Below are 12,871 nucleotides of genomic sequence, written 5' to 3' on the forward strand. Positions count from 1 at the left end.
ATTAAGATGATAATTTCTCTTTTGAAGACCAGCTTCCATGCTGGAGTGTGGTGCTCCACTGTATGCATTTATTTATGTTTCAAAATGTTTGCTTCTTCTTAAGTTTTCTTTTTCATGTCATCTCAGAGAGTTCTTCCTCACCACCATCTCCTTCAGCATGCTTTACATTTTATTTGCTGAAATTCTATGCGTGTAAAGCTGCTTTGTGACAAGGTCAACTGTTACACTGTAAAAAAGCACTGTACATATTACTCTAAAACAATGAGATTTTTTCCACCACAAAATAATTTAAGTTGAGATGACATTAGAAAGAAAAACATTGGGTATGATAGGAAAAGGGATTGCTGTTAGATGTGTGACGTATCAAGTGTAACTTGTTAGAAGTGTAGTTAAAGCAGGTACTGTTATGATGTAATCAATTCAATTCAATTCAGTTTTATTTGTATAGCGCTTTTAGCAATTTTCATTGCCGCAAAGCAGCTTTACACAGTCAAAAGAATTATTTAAGTTTGTATGAAATGTGAATTTGTATGAATCAAAATGGTCAGTTTGTCCCTGGTGAGCAAGCCGAGGGCGACAGTGGCAAGGAAAAACTCCCTGAGATGGTAATAGGAAGAAACCTTGAGAGGAACCAGACTCAACAGGGAACCCATCCTCATTTGGGTGAAACAGAAAGCAGTAAATGATCTGCATTTATACAGTGTGTAGGGTGGGAGGCAGTTCAGCTATAATAGCTGATGTTAATTGATGTTACTATGGAGTCCAGGTAGTTATTGAAGACTCAGGTAGACATGTAAGAAGTTCCAGTCATGAACTATCGAACTGTCAAGTCCCCAGAGAAACAGTTGCCAACACCAGTCAAGGCCAGAACCATTTTCTAGGTAGAAAGAATCATTCCCAGACACCAGACGCATCCCAGAGAGACACACGGGGCATCCATGTGACGAGATCTTCAGCCAGAAGCGGGGCACCAGGATGGGTCAGACAGGTCCGGAGGGCAGAGGGAGTCTGGATCACTGGCAGCTCAGGAACGACATGTGTAGCTCGACAGAGAGAGAGAGAAAGAGTGAAAGGGGGAGACAGGAGGAGAGAGGAAAAAGAAAGAGGGGGGGAAAGAGAAGAAGAGGAGAGATGGCAGTTAGGTAAGGTCACAGTCACACAATGTATAATGTGAATGTATATTAACTGTAGAGTGCAAGCAGAGACTCCGGCAGGACTAACTATGACAGCATAACTAAAAGTAATCAAGAACTTTTTATACTGTATGTATTATTTTCTTTCCAGATAACAACAGTAAGAGGCTTTCACAAGCGACCTGGGAAGGTACTTTTGCAAAGAATTCTAAAGAATGATTAAACAAAGTAATAAAATTGTCAAAAAAATTCTAACGAGATTATGTATTCGCACAGCTGGTCATCTTCCAGCGAGCCCAATTTGGTGGCGAGGCCTACGAGGTGTTTAGGGACGTAGACGATGCCACGTCGTTACAGCTGTCTCCGGTCATCTCTCTGAAAGCCATTAGGGGATGGTGAGAAATTTGGGTTTTCCCAGAATGAGTCAAATTTTGACAGAAATTGATGGCAGAAAATCTGACTGTTTCACGATAGATGAAGCCAATTCTACATTTTTATTACACTTGGAACACTTTTTTTCCATTTTTATTTTTTGCTTTAATAAACTGTTAATTGCTTTGCATAAAGTCTAACGTTGTGGAAAGACCGTTTTTTCTTTCTTTCTTTTTTTTTTTTAATCCCACCCACCCCTAAAGGAATTTTTCCCCTCCTACATTTGGTGCCCTTTACAGCAAAATAAAATCCTTGCACTCTGGCAGAATAAATTCCCTCACATCCTGAACTGTGCCATGAATGGCAGGTTGCACATTCTATCTTGCTCGGCTGGTTTAGACTAAGATCAAGAGGGCATGGTAGTGCAAAGACGCTAATCCTGACCGGTTTTTGACGTTTCCGATCCTTAGATGTCTTAGAAGCTGTTATAAATGTCCACTGATGAGTTATAAGCAGCTATACAATTCTGCATTTTAAGAACCATATAATTATATATATATAACAGATTTTTATATAACATAATAATAACAGATAATATATAACAGATTTTTTTACAGTATGAAAAACATACAAAAACATTGAAGCTGAAAATGTAATTTGTCATGTGTAGCTGCTTGAGTTGCGCAATAATTCGTGAGGCAATTAAATCTTTTTTGGTTGATTTATTTAATCGAATTGAGTTAGTTTTTGGTTTAGATCTGATTCGTACTGTACTTCTAAAATTATTTAGATGAACTTGCAAATGTTAGACGGTCTAAAATATTAGAAGAAAATCGAAACCAGTCAATTTTTCCGGCCATGTTGTGCAAGACTAGCACTGCTTACTCTTCTTTTATGTTCTTGTGCAGTTGGTGTAATATCGCTGCCTACTGAATTAGAGTGTAGAGCAGAAGAAAAAATATAATCCTTTTGTGCACAATATTTTAAAGCATACTAGACACTTTTGGTAGCTTTTAATACTTTAGAACCTTTAAGAAATACAGCTCCTTGACACGAAACAGACTATAACCCTAACACCCTAACATGAACACTCAGGTGTGTAAGGACAGGAAAACAGGTAGAGCTCTTTCCCTTCAGAGTGAAGAACACTGATGTACAGTAAACATATTAAGTGCAAGTACATGACTTGGGTAAATATTGTTACAAACATTATGTCTACTGTCAGCTTTGAACGTTTAATAGTGCAGTAACAAACTGTACAAATGTTGCATATCATAAATTATACACTTGCATTGACAACATTCCTGTCTCTTCCTCTTTGTCTAGTTGGCTGCTTTATGAAAAACCAGGATTTCAGGGACGGGTCATTGCTCTAGAGGAAGGACCGACAGAATTAGTGAACGAGTGGATGGAGCCAGAACCTGACCAGGAGGTGGGGCCAGACGGGATTCCCATTCCAACCAAACCAATGGTGATTGGTTCCATTCGTCTAGCCGTGAAGGTAAGAGCTTCTGATGTGTGTTTTGGTGAAGAAGCAAAGCATGGCATTTTCAAATTTTTTCTCATTTTGCGGTTTTGCAAATCTCAACTACGATGTGGTAGTGTCTCAACACAATACAATTAATACAATTTAGATTGTTGTCATATAGGTCAAAATGTGATGTTTATTCTGCTGCCCTGGCAATTAATATATGACCAGAATTGTACTAATAGATATAAGGGGTTGAGTAGAATTGAGTAGATTCTAGAACTGATCTAAACGACATCAAAGGTTAAAATTCTAAATCATTTGTCTTAGTGTTTGAAGTATGTTTTAGTGTATTTGTATTTGAGGCACATCAAGTAGAGTGGTTGATATAAAGTTCTACTTGTTTTTTTAAACAATTACAGTCTGATATCTTGATTGGAGATAAAGAATAAACTAGTTTTTCAAGGAAGGAAGAAAGTTAAGATTGAGGTTAAGAGGAAGTTTTAGGTTGTGAATGCTGAATTCTGCTGTTTCTGCTGTTCACATGTTCATCCCACTTCATGGGTCTGCGAGGGCTTCTAGAGATTTACATCTACATTTAGGCATTTGGCAGACGCTCTTCTCCAGAGCGATTTAAAAAAGTACACTGGGTTACTAGAGATGCTGCATCCACCACATTTTTGAGAAGGAGGTGATAGTGGTGATAGTCTGGTGTGAAAGTCAGACGCTATCAGGCTCAACATTCAGGTTGGAATGGGAAACTGGAACAGGGCAGGAATGCAGATTTGACACACCAGTGCTGGGCAGATTTTCCTGAGCTTAATCGAGACCCTACAGAAAGCTGAGGAGTTTCTTGTAATATAACAGATCATGATTGGTATAGAACCAAAATCCCAAATTAATCAGTTTGAGATTTCTTTGTAACGCAGTTAGCGTGTCTCATAAACCAAACGTAAAAACTATGACCTGGTTTAAAGCAAAATAGCTAAAAAGATGCATTTATTTGTCAATCAGTATTAATATTAAATAATATTAAAAGGAACATAGAGGAAGTTACTCACACTATCTCCATAGCTTTATGTTGCGAAAATAAGAACATGAGTCATGTTCAAATGAACGTCAATCCTGGCCGAAGTAGCTCCGAGCCCACTGCAGTCAATCTCGTGACTTCTTTTAAAACATTTGCACCATTTAAATATTTCTTTATTTAGTTTAATATTTCTAATAGTACTTTATAACCATTTATCGTTACGGTGAATGCTATAAGACATCCTTAAACCAAGCAAGTGGTGTACAATATCAATACAGCGTTAATATAATTATCATATGTATGTTAATATTAATTAACACCTTCTGATCAATCTGCATGTACGAAACAGACCAATTTAATGGGCAATAAAAATAGGTTCAGTTAAAGAACCATATAATATAAAGCTAAGTATAAATAGTCCTTAATTATTAATAAATTATGTAATGGATTCTGTTTTTAATATTTATTATTTCTTTTATTTTCTATTTATTCAAATTTTATATTAAGTTCCTTTTTTCGTTATTTGTTTTGTATTTATTGTATTTTTTGAAGACCTGCATTTTATGCACTTTGTAACATATATTTATGTTTTGAGTTTTTTGGTGTGAGAATTGGAACCTGTCTTTCGGCAGAGAACCGCAACAACATTTAATTAAATGAAATTAAATCTCAAAAAATGGTTTTAGGGAATGTTTTCCAGAACCTGGCTTTTATCCGGTGTTTTTAGTGCTTTAATCCCGATGTGTTTCTGGTTTTTAAATGGTGTTTAGTGATAAAAGCCTTACAGAATCCCTCCAGCCAAAATACTGACCACGCTTGTGTTTCATTTTCTTAATTTAGCAACAATTGAGCTTGATTAATACTTAGTGCAGTAGTGTAGTGGTTAGCACTGTGGGCTCGCATCTCTGGCATCTCTGGCATCTCTGCTTGGAGGAGTCCCACCTCAGGTCTGTGGACTTGCAGTTTGCATGGTCTCCTCATGCTTGGTGGGGTTCAGTGTGTGTGATTATCATTATACACTACACCACGCTGCTCAACATATAGAAGCAAGGTATGAAAGAAGTAATAAGTATTTTTATTACTTTATTATTTCATTATGTTTTAATTTGCAATTCTAATTTATATTAAATTTATATTTATTTTTTTGCATTTGATTTAAATTATTTATTTTTATTGATTGTATTATGTGAATTTATTATTTAATGTTTATTATATTTTCATTAAGTTTTTATAAATTCGACATTTTACAGCATTTTTATAATGCATTTTTGCTTTACAAATTACAAGTATCTTACATTTAGACCCGTTTTATTTTAAATGAATTCAAAATAATTATTGACATCTTCTTAAAGTATCCTACGTTTGGTGTGTGTGTGTCTAGGTGTGTATATGTTTTGTGAACAGTAATCAGTTAACAGTTGTTATGATCATCCTGTGCCCTGTGTGTGTGTGTGTGTGTGTGTGTGTGTGTGTGCTCTTTGTTTGTTTGTGCAGTAGTGTTTGTATTTCGTATTCAGTTTGATTTCCTCGGTGTTGTCTCTCTCAGGATTACAGCCTGCCTAAGATTGAGATCTTCTCAGAACCGAACGGATTGGGCCGGCTGTCCTCGTTCTGCGATGACGTCATCGAGCTCGGGTCCTTCGGGCGTCCGCACAGCGCTGGATCCATCAAGGTCCACTCCGGAGTGTGAGTGTTCCTTGGCCTTCTCTCAGGTTACAGCAGCTTGTTTACGGAGCAGGAAGCTGGCAGAGTTGGTGTGTGTATGTGTGTGTGTGTGTGAGCAGAGACCTTGGGTGGAGCCCAATGTTCGGCTTTGGCAGTTCCGCACTAAATGTGACTGTTGCTTATTTGCAGGCAATTAGATTCGGCTTTGTGAAGTAGACCTTTAAAAAGAGAAATGGGTTCTTTACACAGTTCTTGGTGTAGTTAAATGTCGTTTCTTAAAAATATCTAGTGCTTTTTGGCCGAAAAGCACTCTCCATGTAGTTCTGCTTAAGATTGCATATTAAAGAGAGAGAGAATAGGAAGGTTGTGTTTCCCGGTTCTCTGGAATGTTGAAGACCTGCTAGTGCGTGTCTGGAGCTAATACCTTTGCTGTCTGGAGATGTTTCCACGTTCATTTCCCAGAGCCTGACCCTGTTCTTTATAACACATTAATGCAATCATGCCTAAAGTCAAGATTCATGGATGGTACTGTATGAGCTAAAAAGTATGCGCACCCCTGACAATCATGCTCATATGTACCTGTTGAACATCCCATTCCAGATGAATTTATTGCTGTTTTAATGCCCTTTACGTTTCTGGGAAGGATTTCCTCTGGATGTTGGGAGAGTGGCGCTGGGGATTTGTGTTCATTCACACATTTCTACAAGAGCATTAGTGAGCTCAGGAGCTGATGCTGGCCTGTCAAAGAGGCTCCAGTTGCACCAGTTTATCCCACATGTTGAACAGATGGTGTAGTGGGGTTGAGTTCAGTCAGGGCTCTGCACAGGACATTCGAGGTCATCCAACCTTCACACATCAAGAAGCTCTATATGGAGCTGGCTTTGTGACTCTTACATGGATAAGGGTTCAGAAATTGAAATTCTACAGCATACAAACACATTCTATACAATTGTGTATAGAATTTGTGCAACACGAATAAAAGTAATACACATCTGCAGCTTTTAATGTAATAATCCTACAGGTTGTTGTTGGTTTTGTATTGTATAATACTGTATGTGTACAGGTATATATTGTTTTGTATATGTCTATGATTCTGTGCGTGCATGTACTGTATGTGTGTATGTATGTGTGTGTGCTGTCTTCATCATTTCATCTGCGTAATGAGTATAGGAATTACAGGACAGAAATTCTTTTAGTTTTAAACAATAATTAAAAAATAAAAATAAAACAATATCACTGTAAGAGTTATGTTTAACTAATTCTATCTTCAAAAGTTGACTGAGGCTTTTGAAATCAGACGTCTGGACTGTTGGTGTTTATTAACTTGCATTTGTTTGTGTGTTTGTGTCTATGTGTGTGTATGTGTGTGTGTGTGTGTGTGTGTGTGTGTGTGTAGTTGGCTAGTCTTCAGCGATCCAGATTACCAGGGTTTGTTGTCGGTCTTGGTTGTGGGCGAGTACCCATGCCCAGAGTCCTGGGGTTTCCCCGATCCCTTCATCGGATCTTTACGTCCTCTCAAAATGGTAGGGTCATTGTTGGGTCTTGATAGTTTAATTAATTAATGAATTCATTATCGTGACCAACATCTTGACTGCCTTAATTAATCTTTTGTTTTTATGATTGCAGAGCGGCATCAAAGTGGAAAACCCCCACGAAGCTCAGGTAAGTTCACGTTTCACCCAAACATCCAGCGCTGTTCACACGATTCAGGCACCATCATGTCCTGTGCAGTGTCATGATGCATAAAAATGTTCAAGTAGTGTTTTAAGTTTCAGTTTTCTGTTTTGCAATGAAATTTTTTGACAATGTTGTTTTATTTTTGGAATAGATTTTTTTTACGTTTTGTGATTTTAGAATTGTTTCGTTTTTAATAGTTTTTATTTGTTGAGTTTTTTTTCCATTTGAATTAAATCACAATCTATTTTTAGATTTAAATTTGTGAATTGTAATTACTTTCATCTTAGAATGATCTTTTTGTTTAGAAGTTACGCATGCCGTTATCAGCTAAGTGCTAAGCAAAAAAAAAAGTGTGTACATGGAAACACATCCACTTTTAAAAGTTGAAATTTACCTGGTAGTATGTTTCAACACAGGAGCAGAACAGCTTTGTGGCATATTTTATTTTATAGGTAACATTTACTTTAATGGTGTTTTTGTCTGAGAAAATTGTGTTTTGAACAAACCAAGTTTAGATCTAATCTCCAGAGAAAGACCGTACACTGTAAGAAATAATCAACAAGCACACAGATCTGAGTGACGCCCATCACCTGGTTGTTGGTGATGGTTGTGTTCAGGCAGAATTCATTTATATATACGTAGCGTGATAAAATGTTGACTCGAGTTCAGGATCGTCCTGGTTAAATCTCGACACGCCACAAACCGCCTTCATTTTGCAACAGCAGCAAAATAATGAGGAAGCAGTGAGGCATCAGGCGGCATGCTTCAAGTCACAAGCCTAAAAATTTATTGTGTGCGTGTGCGTGTGCGTGTGTATGTGTGTGTGTGTGTGTGTGTGGTGTTCCAGGTGCTGTAGCAGGTTTAAACTGGGCATGCTCAGACACTTAAACTGTTAAACTGTTTGGCTCGGTTGCATGGCTCTTTGGCAGAACTCCATAATTGCTGTGTGTGTGTGTGTGTATGTGTGTGTGTGTGTGAAAGAAAACCTCTAAAGCACTAAAATCATTTAAAGCCGAATGAGATTCCTTATATCTTATAAACACTGAAAGGATTAGTTTTTTGCCTAAACAACTGTGTGTGAAAAGATTAAAAAAACAACTTTTTTGTCAGGTTTTATGAATGAATGAAGTAGTAATAAGTCAGTTAGTTACTGTAGATAGTTAGCTATAGGCTTCTCTTAGTAGTCTCGTTCTCCCTTGTTTTATAATTCAATGCTTAAAGTTTTAGATATCTGCTGAATCTTTTATTTCAGTGGACTATTGACAGAAGAAACAAAACTCTGGTGTAGTGATTTACACTGTGGCCTCACACCTCGAGGGTCCGGGTTCAAATCCCGCCTCTGTTCTCTGTTCGCAGATATTTTTCTCATGGAGTCTTGGAGATGTAGCCCTGTACAATAAGTGTTATACAGTAGAAGTATCTAGGGAACATGTCTGTATGCTGATTTAGCATTAAGAGGTTGCCTGTTCCTCCTGTGAGCCGCCATTTTGGTTCGATGTCACTTCCTGAGCTCAGGGTTTAATTAGCCCATCCCGTTAGAGGATCTCTGAGTTGAGAGATGTCTTTTCCTAGCCAGATATCAGAAATGTTCGAGTTAGTACCTGTAGACAAACGCTAAAACAAACAACTTAATGACAGCGTAAATATTTCCAGTGTATGAGGTGGAGTCATTTCTGACCTGCGTAACAGCTTTCTACACCACCGTGTTCCTGGGAGCACAGGATAAATAACCAGCATGGTTTGATCTTTCTCTCTATGACCCGAAAGGCACATTTAATGCTGAGTGAAAAAGTCCATCCTCTTGCTTTTTGATGACAGGAAACGTGAGGAACACACATTTTGAACGAATATAAAGAAATTTAAATAAAGGGTTAAAACATCTGGAAAGATTGGAAAAAAACAGCAGTTTCAGCCTCGAACTTTTAGACACGAAAGACGAAACTAAAAGTATAAATAATACTTTTACATCATCTTAATTTTTTCAGGTTTTTTTTTATTTGACTTGTTATTCACTTTTTAATATTTTAATATTTTTAATAGGTTGTAATATTAAATTAATTAGTTGTAATTTAGTATGAAATTATTTCAAGGCTTAATTTATGAATGAAATATTTTATAAAAGAAATATACGATTATTATTAATAATTCTAGTTTTCATTTTGCTTGTCGCTATATCGAATATCACATACAGTACACAGTTGAACCATTTAAATTGTTTCGCTGCTGTTCTTCCTAAATGGCTCTTTAGTGCATCCTGCCAGTTGGTTCACTTTCACTATCAAATAACAAAAACTATCATTTTAAACTTTTCAACTATATTTTTTAAAGTTCCACAAATTTAAACAATAACATTCAGCTAAAACCTTTCAGCACGTGCTCAGCAGTGTAGCCTCAACCCTTGCTTTGATTTCAGGATCAAATGATTGAAAGCTTTAAAAGAATCATTTCTTGACTTCCTCATGACTGCTTTTGTCCTTCACTCGGGACGATGGCATCATGGTGAAGCGGATAACAATGCTGTCTTGTGGCATTTCACACAGAACATGTCAGGTGTTGCTGCGGCTCCGACGTTGCCCTGGGGAAGAGTTTTAGGACAGGATGAACTCCCCAAATTCCTAGCATTCTGGGCAGGCATGGGCCGGACGAGACGAGTGATTATTATTAACTGCGTATGTTTGATTTAGCATCCTCCGGGTGTTCCTGTCTCACTGAGCAACATAGCCTGGCTTATTTGCTAACCGAGCATACAGGAGCCAGCTTGAATGGCTAGCAAGTTAGCAAACACTCTTAGCATCGCTAGTTCAGTGTGTGTGTGTGTTTTAGTTCATCTTGCATAAATAACCTACATTTCTGTTTAATTCACACAGAAGTGATGCTTATTTAGTATTTATAGTTTCATTTATAATTAATTCTGTAAAAAATATTATTTTATTCTTATTTTATATTCTTATATTTTTAACTTATTGTTACTTTTTTATTAAAATATATAATATATAGTTTGTATAATATTATTAAAATATATTTTATCCTTGTGTACTTTTTATTTATGTTTTTCACTTTTTTTATTGAGAACTTTTTTGTGTCCAATTTTTTTTAAATAAATGTATTTATTAAACTATGTACTTTCTCTCTCTTTCTCTCTCTCTCTCTCTCTCTCTCTCTCTTTCTGTCCTCTTTCTCTCTCTGTGTCAGGCCGTGCTATACGAGGAGCCGCTGTTCCAGGGCGCCTCGATAGAGATCGACACGGGCGTCTCCGACATCGCAGAGGAGGATGAGGAGAAGAAGGAGAATGATGAAGAAGAAGAGAACGCAGTCCAGGAGAAGAAACCGACCTCCATCGGCTCCCTCAGGATCCTCAGCGGCCTGTGAGTGGAGCGATGTGCTGTATACCTGCTGCTGCAAAGCATTTATGTTATAAAAGAGCCTTCATAATAGTAAAACATAAAAAGTGTTTTCTTTCATATATTTCCATGCTTTTTAAGAAATATAATATTAATAATAATTATAGAAATGTTTCAGTGTAGATCATGTGACTTAATGTTTGTGTGTGTGTGTGTAGGTGGGTAGGTTACACAGAGCCGGGGTTCGAGGGTCGTCAGTACGTGCTGGAGGAGGGTGAATATGTCGACTGCTCTGATTGGGGAGAATTGGGGGAAACGCTGCGCTCACTCCGCCCAATACACTCGGTAAGCCCCGCCCCCTCATAGCCGTGCTCTCACTCCACACCATCAGATTAGGCTTTATGCATACACAGTTGGGTATTTTAGAGTGACTGTGTGCGCGTGTGTCTCGCAGGACTTTGTGTCCCCTCAGCTGAAGCTGTTCAGCGAGCGGGATTTCAGCGAGAGGAGTCTGAGCGCCGACCTGCTCATCCCCGTCACGGTCATGGAGGAGACGGCGTACGGGAGCAAGACCCAGTCAGCGGAGGTTATCTCCGGAGTGTGAGTGTCTGCCCGGTCATACCCACACACACATAGAGCTTTCTGTCTCACATAACATCTCATGTGTATGTTATTAATAAACATTACGTTCTGGACATCTACACACGTGAGAAAGAAAAAAAAAGTCCAGGGTCTACCCCGCCTCGTGCCCTAAGCCTCCTGGGACGGGCTCCGGGCCCCTCGCGACCCTGAATACAGGATAAAAGTGTAATGACGATGAGTGAGTGAGTGATAGTGTAATATTATATTAAAATAAGTAATGTGTATATAAATAAATACTAGTAACACTTACACAGTTAAGTTTATAATATGTAATAAATGAGGATTACTAATAATCCTTGTAGTAATGTAGTTATACTTAAAATAAATAAATAAATATATATCATATCTAAAGTATGACATTTTATGGAACTGGAAAAAAATAGCTTTAAGAGCAGACTGATTCTTATCAATGGTATTGCTTTAGACATGTTTATTCTTACTGTATGTTTAAGTCTGTGTGTAATATGACTTTCCCTCTCTCTCATACACACACACACACACACACACACACACACACACAAAACCTTGAATGAATCTGTGGACACACAGTGTTTAAGTGTAATAAAAACAGGAAGTCAACATGTTACAGCTCAGTGGTGTGTTATAACATGACTGACTAAATAAGTGTGAGTAACACTAACACACACTACTTTCACACACACACACACACAAACACACACTTCTGCTCTGGCCCCGTGGCCATCCGTGTTTGCTCAGTGCATCTGGGTGTGATAAAACACCTCAGAGGTGTGTGTGTGTGTGTGTGTGTGTGTGTGTGTGTGTGTGTGTGTGTGTGTGTGAGAGACACTGCTAAAGAATGTGAGTATTAAAACAGAAATGTCTCTAACGTTATACTGTCGCTTACACACACATTCTAACACACACACACACACACACACACACACACACAAAGACCTTGTTGTTCCTTGTTGAGTTCAGGAAAGCTATAAATCTCTTACAGTTATCATTACAGTGGAGATGGAGTTGCAGGAAATGGAGAAAAGAAACAGGAACAGCTTCATAAATGTTCAGGAAGTCATTATGTAATTTCTTTTTTTCCTCCTCCATAGACGCTGTCACTATCAGATCAGCGTTACTACCGATTTGTTTCTTTGGTATGCACTTCCCTCCAGTGACCTCGGTATCTCCTCCGGGATAAATCACATAACTGTTCAGTGTCATATATCACAGTAGCCGTTAGTGCTATTAATATCTGTAACCTGTAGTCAACAATTACGTAAACCAAGTGGTGATGTCGTAGTCAAATTCAAATTCAAATTTTATTTGTCACATACACAACATACACAGTACGAAATGTAGTGAAATGCATTATACGACTGCCATTGACCCTAAAAGAGAATTAAAGTTTACAAATAAGAAATAAATATAAATAAAAAGAATACGATAGAAATTAAATAGAAAAATCTAATTAAACTAGGAAAATATAGAACTAAAAATAAAAATAGAAATGTGCTAGGAAAAAATAAAACTAACGTCACATGTCCAACGTAGTGGAGTCAACTGTGCATGCGTGTCACAAATT

General features: G+C 37.7%; 1 protein-coding gene across 3 annotated transcripts in view; it reads left to right on the plus strand.

Moving 5' to 3' along the window:
• Positions 1–12,871, plus strand: part of crybg1a (crystallin beta-gamma domain containing 1a) — a 77,514-nt gene that overhangs the window by 50,523 nt on the left and 14,120 nt on the right. For all 3 annotated transcript variants that reach the window (XM_053509465.1, XM_053509466.1, XM_053509467.1), the window contains 9 exons: positions 1,285–1,323; positions 1,410–1,528; positions 2,832–3,006; positions 5,550–5,689; positions 7,065–7,191; positions 7,295–7,330; positions 10,538–10,710; positions 10,905–11,031; positions 11,141–11,286. In XM_053509465.1, the coding sequence (XP_053365440.1) occupies positions 1,285–1,323; positions 1,410–1,528; positions 2,832–3,006; positions 5,550–5,689; positions 7,065–7,191; positions 7,295–7,330; positions 10,538–10,710; positions 10,905–11,031; positions 11,141–11,286 (1,082 nt within the window). The remainder of the gene's footprint in view (positions 1–1,284; positions 1,324–1,409; positions 1,529–2,831; positions 3,007–5,549; positions 5,690–7,064; positions 7,192–7,294; positions 7,331–10,537; positions 10,711–10,904; positions 11,032–11,140; positions 11,287–12,871) is intronic.

This window comes from Clarias gariepinus, chromosome 13 (assembly GCF_024256425.1).
Source record: "Clarias gariepinus isolate MV-2021 ecotype Netherlands chromosome 13, CGAR_prim_01v2, whole genome shotgun sequence".
Lineage (NCBI taxonomy): Eukaryota > Metazoa > Chordata > Actinopteri > Siluriformes > Clariidae > Clarias > Clarias gariepinus.